The sequence below is a fragment of the Gracilinanus agilis genome, chromosome 3 (genome assembly GCF_016433145.1).
Source record: "Gracilinanus agilis isolate LMUSP501 chromosome 3, AgileGrace, whole genome shotgun sequence".
Lineage (NCBI taxonomy): Eukaryota > Metazoa > Chordata > Mammalia > Didelphimorphia > Didelphidae > Gracilinanus > Gracilinanus agilis.
Window position 1 is genome coordinate 317,567,240 of NC_058132.1, and position 13,842 is coordinate 317,581,081.

Here is a 13,842-nt window from a genome sequence, read left to right on the forward strand (position 1 = left end):
AGGAAGGAAGGAAGGAAGGAAGGAAGGAAGGAAGGAAGGAAGGAAGGACAGAGAGAGGAAGGGAGGGAGGGAGGGAAGGAAGGAAAAGAAGGAAGACCCAGAAAGTCAAAGTGATTTACCCAAGATATTGAGGTAAATTATTGAAAGATATCTTAGACTAAAATCCAGATCTTCTGGCATGACTTTGGATTTAGTGACAGGGCAAATAAAAAGGTCCAGTGGTCTTCCATATCACTGGAAGGAATGTTATCTTATCCAAGTGGTACAAAGAGTCCAGTGACTGGATGAGTTCTGGGCAGACTTGGGTTGCAGCAGGAGTGGGCAAAATGATGACAAGGGAGAAGTTGTAGTTGTTGGTTGTAGGTCTACCTAGCCCACCCCACTCCCAACCAGGAATTAATTATGGGATAATAGACAGTGCTAAGTTTCAGGAATCAGTCTCGGCTCAAATCTAACTTACGTGGCTCATAACATGTGTGACTTCGGGGTGATCTCTTAAACTTTCTAGGAGCACTAAACTTCTAATTCGTTTCAGGTGCTATTAGCCCTCAAATGAACTCTCTAATTCAGAATATTCACAATCCAATCGAAGGGAATTTTTAGAACAGCGCCTTGATCATAAGCATGTATTGCTTAATAAAAGTTTATTAAATTGCGAATAAATTAGAAATAAATTCCTTGTCCCTCTTTTAGGATATGACAATCAAGTCCTAATCCCCTCCCCCTCAACACACACACACACACACACACACACACACACACACACACACACACACACACAATTTGAGAGATTTTTAATCACATTCTTTCTTTCCTTCTATCTTTCCAGAATGTCCAGGTCCTGAGGTTTTTCCTAGCTTCCATGACAAAGGATCTTAACTGAGACTTAGCCACACTACCTCTGTATGCCTATTTTATAGACAAAGCTGAGCTGAAAGATTTCAGAATGAATGGGGTAAAGGAGCAAGCAGAAGAGAGGGGAACAGAATGTTGGAAATTTCTTCAGCAATCATTAGAACATTTGGAAAAGTCACTAGATGTTATGGGCAGGGGAAGAGTTGGGTAAAGGGTCAGATAAAATTCTACTTTTTAAAACACCAGCTTCTTTAAGGATTAGGGGATGGGAATTCTCTCCATAAAAAACCCTTTATCTTTTGATGAGTAGGTGCTGTTTGGCTCCAGCATGAAATTTATTCTCTTTATGAATTGTGTCACCTTTGGGAATGTGTGATGGAGGGCCCCTTCCATGTCCCCCTCCAAATTCAGAGCAGACACAGATATCCTTAAGCTGCTTCCTGTTGGCCATGAGCTCACAGAATTGTCCTTAATGCTTGAAGGCTAACAATAAGAAGCCTGAGATGTGGGGAGATATTCCCCCAGTATATTTGCAGTGTTCTAGCTCATAGGCCTATCAAATCAATCCATATAGCCAATAGGAAGCTATTTGAGAACATATGTTTGTTCTGAAGTGTGGGGGAGACTTCCTCATCAGAATTTAAGTTCTTTATAAGTAGCAATTGTTACATCCATTTTATTTGTATGCTTAGTGCCTGACACATTGTAGGTCCTTAATAATTAGACTCTGAGCTTTGTGAGAACATGAATAATTTTTTGCCTTTCATTGTGTCCCCAACACTCAGCAAAGTGCTTGGTGCATCTTAGGAACTAAATAAATGCTTGTTGGCTTGATTTCACTTAATAAAATACTTGTCAATTGATTTATTGATTGTTGCTACCAGCCTAATCAATAACAAGGCCACAATAAAAACCTATGACATCATTAATGTCATGGAATCTCTTAGCTCAAGTATAAAAAGAAAAAAAAGAATTTTTAATATTAAATAAAGGTCCTCTGCCTCCCCATTTGTTTGTTGCATTTGACTGAATATCAACATTTTGTGGGTGTTAGCTATGCTCATTAGATATAGCCAGAGTATATTAGCTCATAAACTCAATTGACAAATACCACAAAAGGAAAGCTATTCTTAAGTCATTTTGGTTCAAAAACTCTTAATATACAGCATAAAATTAAAAATAATGATCTCTCTCTCTCTCTCTCTCTCTTTCTACACACACACACACACACACACACACACACACACACACACACACACACACACACACATCTCCTTTCACTTCCCCTTCTCTCTCTTTCTAGGTGTAGCTAATTAATTTGTGGAGATATGCACAAACTAAATATTTCTAGGCTCCTTAAAAGGAAAAAAAAGATGGCTTCTGGTTTAGATTTGAGCCCAAATCCCACTTATTCCATGCAACCTTCCCCAAATACTGCATCTCACAATGACTTCCCCCTTCTCAAATCTCTTAATCCCCTCACTGTGTCTGTACCACATATAATCCTATCTTGAATTATTCTCTAATTATGGCATGTGTTAGTGACCGGATCTTAGAATCAGAAAACTTGAAATGGCTTTAGAAGTCATTTAGTTCAACTCTTTTATTTCATAGATGAGGATACTGAATCCCAGTGAGATTCAATGACTTTCCCAAAATCACACAAGAACTAAGTGGCAGCTAAGTTTTAAGTCCAGTTCTTTTTATTTCAAATCCAGAATCCTGGCTAGATTTTTATGAGGGAAAAGATTGTGTCTTCTATTTCCATTATCTCCCATGACACCAAATTCAGGGTTGAACAACTTGTTGAATGGTTAACAGGATGTCCAGGTAATCCAGAATTACAAGCCAATACTCAAATTGTCAAACTCCTTGAATATGCGATGCTCAGTGCACAGAGCCTTACCAGTAGCTATTTCATACATGTTTCTTGAATTCAATTTGTTAAACATTTGTTGGAAATACAGAGTTTTTCAAAAGTCTTAATGTAATTTTAAGCATTATACTGCACTCAGATTTTGGGGACACATGTATGAGCTGGAAGGAGCCAAATCAGTAAAGGAGTTATGTGGCCACTTAAAATATCTGATGGATAGTTGTTGATCTAAAGGCTAGGAAATGACTCTCAAAGGCAATCAGAAAGGTTAGTAAAGAAGAGATATTGGAAGTTGATTATTCAGGGTCAGATCTAACCTAGGCCAATCCAGTGATTCAGGGTTGGGGTTAGAATACAACAAAGCACTTATGTAACGTAAAATCCAGTAAAAAAACAACTTTGCTGATAATAAGATATTTAAGATATAATTTCTAAAGTTAAAAAAAGATAGTGACTAGATAAAGCTACTTTCTTCCTCCTCCACAGTCACCATGGCAACCAGATTAAATCAGGAAGTCATTACCTCACAGGGCAGCAAGGAATTTTTGGTAAATCTCTAGTACCAATTCCCCTTGGCTGAACCTTTAAAGCCTCAGATGACAAGGAAGCCAAACAACTTCCCACCCCCTTAAAGGACCATCATAGACTAAATATAAATGATGTTGCCTCTACCATCAAAATACTTAAAACTAAACGAAAGAAGGACAGCTAGGTGGCTCAGTGGATAGAAAAAACAGGCCTAGAGATGGGAGGATATGGTTTAATCTGGCCTCTGATGCTTCCTCATTATATGACCCTGAGCAAGTCACTTAACCCCAATTACCTAGCCCTTACTGTTTTTCCATCTTAGAACTGATTCTCAGCATCAATCCTAAGACAGAAGGTAAAGGTTTTTTAAAATAAATGAAAGAAATAATAAATGAATAGTAAATGATAAAATGAAAGAAAAAATAAATGAAAAGAAGAAAGAAGAGGCAAAGAGAGAAAACAGATAAATGAATGAATGTATGAATAAAAATATTATTTTCAAAAGACCTGAAATTCTCTAGGTAGGATGGTTTTATTTTAGGAGAAAATGGGATCTAGTAAAAAGAGAACTGGTCTGTGAGCCAGGAGACCCCCAAGAGTTCTACCTTTGGGCCCTGCTTAAGGGTAGCCCTAATCAGCCTCATCATATCTTCAAATATGAGAGGTACATACTCCAACACTTTTGTTTAAGTATCCATGATTTCCCTGAAAGGTTCCTCCTACTGATACAAACCAAAATCCATCCTACACTTTATAAATAGTCTTTATGAATTACTGTTGTCTCTCTCTCTCTCTCTCTCTCTCTCTCTCTCTCTCTCTCTCTCTCTCACACACACACACACACACACACACACACACACACACACACACACACACACGCAATGGCCATCCTTCTATTTATGAGTCCTTCTAGACTTAATTGGGCTAGTCCATTGGTGGGCCTGGACACAAAGCCTCTCCAGCTTGGGAGGACAGGCCAGAATGGGTACCAAGCTGACAAAGTCCATAAAAAACCAGGGCTACCTCCATATCATGCAGAAGAAAGCATCCATGGAGAATGTACATCACAAGAGAGGAAAGATGGCTGATACCAGAAATTTAGCACAAATGGATTGAATTATTTTAATTGACTGGACTAATCACTTGCTTGATGATGATCTACTTTGTATTTAGCACACAGGCTAAATAATAAGTACATTTTGATGAACTCATTGATTATTTCATTCAACTGAAAAATTAGTTACCTCTGTGATCTGAGTGGTCATTCAGTCCAAACAAAACTTGCTTATATAGAAATAAGGATAGGGGAATGAGAGCTATGATTCCATTACCACAGGGAATTCCCAAGTAAACAAACTCTACTGATGAAGACTCTCACTTTCTCTGCAACTTTTATTCTTAGAGGGTTTCCTAGGGCACTGAAAGTTTAAAAGATTTGTCCAGGGTCAGCCAGCCCCATGTTAGTGATGGGACTTGTGCCCAGATCTTCATGGCACCAGGGCCAGTTCTCTATCTACCACAGAACTTGCCTTTTTGCCTATTTGTAAATATTTTTCCAATATGCACTCAAAAATCCCCAAAATTTAAAGGAAGAATCCATTTTTTTCAGAACTGGACTCAGATTCCTGGGTTCCCCACATCTCAATATAGATACAGGGAAAAGAGATTTATAAGAAAAGGCTTCAAGATCAGAAGGAAGGAGTCATGTGGAAGATTTGAAGAATCTGGAGAGCTCTAGTTATTGAGTCATAGCCAAGAAGTAAAATAACTTACTCCCTAGAAATTGTTTGCAAAAAGAAAGGAAGGAAGGAAGAACACATCTGTCATTTCAGTTCCGTATTCAGAAAGTGTTTACATAAGTATTGTAAGCAAAGTTCCAGTGCCTGATCTACTCTTATGCACAAAATCAGCAAATCTGAGACTTATAGGGGACCTTAGCCAACATCTAGTTCAAACCATTTATGAAAGGAATCCCTACAATAACAAGACTGAGAAGTGGTCATCCAAGTGCTGCCTGAAGACATCCAAGGTGGAATGGCATGATCCTTTAGAGGCAATCCATTTCACTTTTGGACAGCCAATAATAATAATAATGAGCATATTTATAGTTTTTTGAGGTTTGCAAAGCCTTTTACAATTTTAACTCATTTTATCCTCATAAAACCTAGGAAATAGGTGTTGTTATTATCCCCATTTTATGGATAAGGAACATGAGACAAACAGAGATTAAGCCACATGCCCGTGAAACACCAAACAAGTATCTCAGGCTATATTTGTACTCAGTACTTTCTGATTCCAGGCTCACCACTCTACACATCTTACCACCTAGTCCTTAAGATCTTATTGATCAGGAAAACTTTTCTCATATCAAGCCTAAATTTTCCTCTGCAAAATATCACCATGGCTCTTGAGTCGGCAAGAAAAAAGAAAAGCTCTGTTCCACTTGTAGCCTTTCAAATACTTGAAGACAACTGTCATGACTTCCTTGAGATTTCCAAGCTAAAAATTCCCAGTGCCTTCAATTGATTATAATATGACACGAACTCAAGGTCCTTCATCATCCTGGATACCTTCCTCTGGACATTCTCCAATTTATTAAACCACACACTATTAAACTGCTCACAACACTTACCTGCTTTGCAAAAATTCTACACTGGGCACAAATTAGCTTATGCTTAGTACAGAAGTTTGCTGCAAAATTAGGTCAACTTGGTGCTATTGCCTCACCTCAGCTTTCTCATTTTGCCAGAGAACGTTAAAGCAAGAAAAGTACCTTAGAGATTGCCTAACTCAACAAGCTTACTTTATAAATTAGGAAACTAGAGAGGTCAGGTAACTTCTTCAAGGCCACATAGCTAGTCAGTGACAAGGTCAGGACTTAGAAACCAGGTGTCTTGACCTTCATGGAAATGTTCTTTCATTATACCATGATAACTTCTACACCTAACAAAAATATCCTGTCCTTTCAGTCCTCTGGATTCCATAGTCACTATCACTATTATTGATGTGACATCTAATTCTATTTTTAACCCTAATTCCTGATCACAGAGGCAAGAATGTTTCTTTAGACGGCATACCCCAAGGAATTTCTTTTAAGACAAAACTTTATTGAATATCCGATCATAAAGGACATTATTTTTATTCATCAAAAAAAGAGACAAAGGTCAACTAAACTTACTTTTTAAATTATAAATTACATTTTGAAATACAAACTTAAAAATGAGAAACAAAACACCAATTTTTGGAAATATTAGGGTATGCTATATGCACACCTGCCTCTGTGCAGAAAGAGAAACCATCTGGAGTAGGGTGGAGGAGAAGGGAACACCCAGGCAAAGCATGGCAAGATGCCCCTGATGATTAGGGCTTCCCTTTCTGGTGGATCACTAGATGTTAAGAAGCATGGTTTGGTCTGGGGCCAGCTAGCTATAGAGAACTGATATGAAGACTGGCCCATCATCCTTTCCAGAGCCCTCCAAAAACTGAGGGTATAAATTGTTGCGAGGTTCTCGGGAGGCTGGATCTAAGGGTGGCTGTCACTGATAGAAAGCCAGGCAGCGTCAGATAGCAAGATGCCTTGGCTAGTCTCTGGTTTCCCAATAGATGGCTACTCCATCATTTGAACTTGACCTTTTCTGTGAGCCTTATTGCTAGCCCACCCAGCAGCCTTCCCTAGACACAGAGAGGCACTCCAACTCTACCACCCCTGCCCTCAGTGTACTGCCCATTTCTCTGAGTCCTCACTTTCTGCCCTCTCTGTAGATTTCTCTGCTACTAAGTACCCGTGGTCCCAGTGCTGGCAACTTGCTTCTTAGCAGAAAGAAGCATCTGGCAATTACCCCAAGGGAGAATGACCTCATATCACTATAATTAAAGTGATTATTTGAGCGGAAATGTCTATTATAAAGCAGTTCTTCTCTGTTTTAATATTGTAGTCCTTGTAATGGAAACATGGGAATTGCATGTTAACACTGACGCTTCTTCTCGAGTCTAATAAATCATTCTTCTCTCCAATTTCCCAGAGGAGAGGCTGTAAGTCTGCTTAATAACTGAGAACAAGCATACACAACTCCATTAGTTCTTAGGTCTGTGGAGCTCTTGTTAGGAAAGTGAACTCCAAGAGCCCATTGAAGCTTTAGGTAAAGTCCATAGGACTGATAAAGTCCAAAGGATTCCAAGGTAATGCAGGGGAGGGGGGAGACCTGCTGCCTGGCTTTAATGAAGCCTAAGGTCTATTCCCTCCCTCAAAAAAAAAGAAAAATCTTAAACATCAGCCTTTGAGGATGGAAAAGTTGTTGTTTCATTCAAAGAAAGCAGAAGGATAAATTATATGAAGAAATAATATTTAAAAGCATCTCTAAATATTCTTTGGAGATTTTGTGGCAATTACTCTTACCTTGGGCAAGACTATTAGAACTAAGCACAATAGGAGGCAACTTTTATGGTATATTTTGGTAGCTAGGTGTCTCAGGGGATAGAGCACCGGTCCCAGAGTTAGGAATACCTGAGTTCAAACCCAGCCTCAAGCACAAGATGTGTGTCCCTGGGTAAGTCACAGCTTCTGTCTACCTCCATCTCCTCAACTGTGATATGGGCATTATAACACTACTTACCTCCCAAGGTGATTATGAGGATCAAATAAGATTATAAAGCTCTTAGCGAAGAACTTGGCACATACTAGATGCTATATAAATGCTTATCGCTTTCCATTTTCCCCGTATTTTAGGGGTATCAGATAAGTCCCTAGTCCCCAAACATCTTTTTGCCTGTGTTTGCTTATAACAGAAATACCACCATTATTACCATTTTGAACCTAGGGATCATCCTAGATTCCTCACCATGACACCCCCATATTCAATCTGTAGCCAAGGCCCATTTATTTCATTTTTTAAACATCTCTCAATATATCCCCTTCTTTCCTCCAACATTTAACACAACTCTATGGTAGACCCTCATCAACTCATGCCTGAACAATCCCAGCAGACTATGAGCACTTCAGCCTGCCTCATTCCAATCCATCTTCCACCAAAGTGATGTTCCTAAAGCACTGACAATGTCATTCTCCCACTCAATAAACCTCAGTGGCTCCCTATCACCTCCAGGATCAAATATGAAATTCTCTCCTTGTCATTCTGAGTCTTTAATAACTTAGTCCCATATAACACCTCTAGTCTTCTTACCCCTTACTCCCCACCATGTATCCTTTCATCCAGGACACTGGCCTCTTGGATATTTTACAAACAAAAGATTCCATCTCTGACCTTCAGACATTTTCTTTGGTTGACTCCTATGCCTAGAATCCTCTTCCTCCTCCACTCCATTGCTTTCCTGGCTTATTTTAAGTCCCAATTCAAAATCCCATCTCTTTCTCAAATTCTCTTAATTCTAGTCTAGTGCCTTCCTTTTGTTACTTCCTATTTATCCTGAATGTAACTTGCTTAGTATATATCTGTTTGCATGTTGTCTTCTTGAATTGACTGTGATCTTTTTGAGAGCAGGGACTCTCTTTTTCTTCTCTTTGATTTCAATCATTTAGCATAGTGTCCAGCACATATTAGACACTGAATCAAATGTATGTTTATAAATTAATTGATTACCAATTGACGGCTTGATTTAATATTTAGTCTTCTACTTTAAATATAGCTATTTTTGAAAGGAACAAGAGATTACATTTTATTACTTACTTATATCTTAGCATAACAAGAATATTAGCTTCTTAACAGAAAATATAATTAATGTTAGGGAGGGAAGAACTTGAGAATCAGCAGTGATATGATAGTCAATATAGTTTAGTAGAAAGAGCACTAGATTTGGACTCAGAAAAATCTGCATTTCAATCCTGCTTTGACACTCACTGGCAGTGTGATCCTAGATAAGTCATTTAAATTCCTCAAACTTTCATTCCCTCATCTATAAAAGGAGGATAATAATTATAGTACCTATCTCAGAGGGCTATTGGGAAGCTCAAATGAGATAACTTCTGTAAAGTGTTTTTTAAATGTAAATTATTATTAATCACATTTTAGAAACATGGAATCTGGATAATCAATCATTGGCAATATTGTGACCTGAATCCAGATTTTGTAACTTCTAGTCCAGTGTCCTTTCCACTGTAGATGCTATTTCACCTATCATTAGTGTTATTTTTACTGCTCTCACCTCCTTATAGAACACAATAGACCCCAGAACAGGGGAGAGCAAGGCAGAGCAATTGAGGACAGATTGTTCAATAATTTTAAGAGAAGCTCCGTACTTAGTTTAAGGTGAGGTTAATGACGGTGAAAGGAAGTTGAGAAAAACCAGTGAATTGATGATTTCTCTCCATTCAACCATATATATCTAATGCAACTTGACACTTTGTGCTCTCTTCTCAGCCGGAGACGTGAGACCCACTTCAGTGACTGAAATTGCCATTATTGCAGGTGAGTTAAGATCTCTGAAAATAGAACCTTTCTTCTTGCTTTCAGTATCCCTTCCCCATAGCCATCTCCTAGTCAGGACAAAATTCTGGTTTTGTCTTTGGTATCGTCCTGTCTCATCCACCCATTCTACTTTTGAAATTGTTCATGTTACCTTTTCTACAGACCCTCAATATGAATCTAACTTCAAGGCTTCTGGACCTCCAAAACTGTAATCACTTCTATCACCTTCTAGCCCCTAGACTCTCCAGCCTTCAGAGTAGCATTATCTTTGATGCTTATCTCCCTCCCTACCAGGCCAACAAAAAAAATCCCTTCAGGTTTCTTGTACTGATTTTGACAGTCATTGACAATACAGTCATGGAGATCACAAAGCTCTAGTCTTGGGACTCTGACTCTCTGCCTGCCTTTGCCTCTATCCCTCTTTGTCTCTATCTATCTTTCTGATTCTCTATTTCCCTCTCACCCAGACCCTCTCTTTTTTCCATCTGTTTGTGTCTATCTCTCTCTATGTCTCTCTTCTCTGTGTGTCTCTCTGTCTCTGCCTCTCTGACTCTGTGCATACATGTCTGTATGCCTTTGTGTGTGTGTGTGTGTGTGTGTGTGTTTATCTCTGTAGTTTCAAGTACAATACTTTTTTCTGCTCACCTCTTTATATGGAAATGTTCATTTTAGTTGGTCTTTACTAAATTCAGAATTTTTAGAAATAGAATTCAAAAAGACTCAAACAAATACAATAATATCTGACATTTATATAGAACTTTAAGACTTGCCGAGTATATCATATATATTAGCTCATTCATTTGTGGTTCTTGGTTTCCTGCAGGTGTGATCGCTGCTGTGGCCTTTGTCCTCATCTGCCTCCTGCTTGTAATTCTGCATTACATGTTCCGGCACAAGGGCACCTACCACACAAATGAAGACAAGGGGACAGAGTTTGCAGAGAGTGCTGAAGAAGCCCTGAAAAATGACCCGAACCTTCAAGAACCTGGAGATGAGAGCAAAAAAGAATATTTCATATGAGGAAAAAAAAAGAATGATTTCTCCCTACCTAAAGAAAAGTCACCATACAGAGATTTTTTTGTAGTGCTTCTCATCCCAGAGGATACACCTTCCAGCACTATATCTGTGAAAGAGGAGAGCCCCATGCTATGGCTCTTTTGAGGGGAAGCTGCAGCTACCACCACCCCCGTTTTGAGGCCATTTTCTTTTTCAGGGAGAACTGAATGCCAGATTGGGGGTTATTGATTTCATTTGCAATACAGATGGTCACCGTTAAATTCAATGTCAGATGGAAGCAGGGGCATGGGGTAGGGGAGGGAGTGGAACAGGAAATTTAATCATTAATATACTGACAGGGCATAATGATATCAAATGTCAGTCCTTGACATTTAAGGAAAACAACAGGTGCCAATGCAAAAAAAGGATGCCTTAACAGCAGAGATGCGCATGTCCCACTGATATATAGCAGATCTATTGGAAATAAATTTTATATGGTAATAGAACATTCTGAAGCAGATAACATTGTGATTATATGGAAAAACAGAAAACATGGCTCAGTGCCCTGTCAGAGACTTTTCTCATTTCTCTTGTGTTGTTTCCTTCTTATTTTCAACATTAACTATATCGGGTGGGTCTATTTCCATTTTAGATATTTACAAAGCCTAGCAAACTCTGCCAACAACATGGAACAGAAGTATAAGAAAAGCTGATCCCTCAATAAAAAAGAGAGTTGGGGGATTTTCTGGACTCATGTGACCCCTTAAGAGAAGGGAGTTACTGGGACGTGAAAGAGTTACAAACACAAGAGTGAATATATATGAATCCTGGCTGAGTATTCAGCAAGGACAGAAAAGGGGTGACGTTCTCAGGATCTGAGATCTGATGCCTCTCACCCTCCTGGGATGCAAATCAAGTGAAAACTCTCTGTTCTGAGTCTTTCTTACTGTGGTCACCACCACCAGGGTCCCCAGAAGGACCCTTTTCACTTCTTCTTTTAACATAAGCATTAGGTGTCTATGACACAAGGGCACCTATGTGACACTGTGGATAGAGCACTGGGTCTGACGTCAGAAAGACCCAAATTTATATCCAGCTCCAGACACTAGCTATGTGACCTGGGACAAGTTATTTAATCCTGGTTGCCTCAGTTTCCTCACCTATAAAATGAGCTGGAGAAAGAAATGGAAAACCATTCCAGTATTTTTACCAAGAAAAATGCAAAAAGAGTCATGCGTGACTTAAAAAACAATTGAAATCTATGACACAATATAATGAAGTTGATTCAGTTGACTCAGCCAGTTATTGGGGCATTGTACATATGAAATAGTAAATGGTTAGATTGTACCTTTTACTTGGATGTCACTTAAAAGACCTATTCCTCAGTTTCCTCATCTGTAAAATAAGAGGGTTTAAACCAGAGATGGTCTCTGAAGTCCATTCCAGCTACAGATCTTTAATCCCATGGTAGTTGTGTCCATAAGGCATAGACTCGTCTTCTTTCATCTTTCTGATCCTAAAGTAATCCCTTAATGCAACTTTTAGCCTCACCTTTGTTATAAAAGGTAAGTAATCTGAGTGGGTCTCGAAGGCGATTTGGGTGTGAGGAAGGATAAAGGGGATATAGGTGATTATAAGGTGATTGGAGGAGGAATGAAAGTATGGGAAGGTATATAGGAGATAAAGGAAATGGGGTATGTAGGAGAGGGCAGCTCAAACAGGGTTATTCCCAGAGGCTTGAGACAGAGGATACAGGGAGGAAATTAGGACCAGTAAGAAATGTTTAGGTTTTTGCTGGAGGATTTCTCTTGTTAGTTTCTAAAGTCTCTTGAAGTAGGAGTCGAGAGGGCCCCTCCCTGACAGTCAAATTTATGGCTGGAGGAAGTCTTGGGTAGGTACTTCCTGCCAAGATGGATGCCCCCAGTTCTCTCAAGAAATAAAAAGAAAATGATTCCTTCCCTCTTTAGCCCTTGCCTCAATCTTTGATACAATGATTCACCAGAGGCTTAAATAGGTAACAAGGGGATTTATCAATACCAGGGTCAGTCAGAAGGGGAGAGGGGTTCAGGATTTTCTAACTTCTTCTAGAGAGAGGGGTGATGGGGGGGATGGGCCACAGGAGAGGTTTAGACTGAGAGAGCTTGCTCTCCCAGTCAGGAGATTCGACTACCTTTTAAGTAAAGTCCTTATTGAATCACTAAAACTAGGGTAACTTACTTGAGGATACTCTACTTGTCTATAGAAACTAAAACCCACAATATTCAATCACCAAGCCCTCCCTTCCACCCAGGGCCCAAAAGAAATTCAAGGGAAGAGGAGAGATATGGATGGAGATCAGGGAGGGGTCCAGAGAAATGAGATAGGTCTAAATTTCCCCAAGACAAAGGAATGACCGAAGCAATTAGGCCAAAGCCAAGCCAAAAGGCCCCAGCTAACAGGCTAAGCCAAAGCAAAAGCCTCCAGCCACAGCAAAAGCCAGAAGGCAAAAGCTCCTCAGTTGGAACTTCACCTCTATTTATAGCTTCAAGTCCTAACTGACTTTCTGAAGATTCTAAGATGTTTAACTGACTTTTTGTGACCATTAGAAACTACAGAAGCAAAAAGTTTATGTTAGCCACCTTACATTACATCTTTCATGAGACCCATGGCATGTACAAAAGAGTATCCATAGGAGCAGAACAGATAAACACATTTTTTTTGTCCAGGCCTGTGATTTCATCAATATGTGGAACCCTCATAATGTGCAAAATCTCTTGACTAATATAGGTCACCAACCTTTTTATTTTGTCTTAAAGAGTTTTCTGGAACAAGAAGAGGTTGAATGATTTGCCTATGCTAAAACAACTACTATATCTCAGAGACAGAACTTCCTGTCTCCAAGGTTGGACCTTCATATCATAGGCAACACTACTTCTTATATGTTGTCATAAGAGTACAATGTTAATACCTTTAAGGTCTAATTTCATTGGTGTCAAATCATACACTCTCCATGCTTCAGAAGCTAGGTTTTATAAATTGTCCTGACCCAAACAATTCATCACTCAAGACCAAACTTCAGTTATTTATATTAAAAAACACTCTCTCTCTCTCTCTCCCTTCCTCTCCTTCTTCCTCTCCCTCTCCCTCCCTCCCCCCACCTCTCTCTCTCTCTCTCTCTCTCTCTCT

General features: G+C 39.2%; 1 protein-coding gene across 1 annotated transcript in view; it reads left to right on the top strand.

Annotated features, from left to right (window-relative positions):
• Positions 1-11,512, top strand: part of GYPC (glycophorin C (Gerbich blood group)) — a 97,769-nt gene extending 86,257 nt beyond the window's left edge. The window contains exons 2-3 of the mRNA XM_044669945.1: positions 9,634-9,681; positions 10,505-11,512. Coding sequence (XP_044525880.1) covers positions 9,634-9,681; positions 10,505-10,701 — 245 coding nt within the window. The 3' untranslated portion in view covers positions 10,702-11,512. The remainder of the gene's footprint in view (positions 1-9,633; positions 9,682-10,504) is intronic.
• Positions 11,513-13,842: the final 2,330 nt, after the last annotated feature.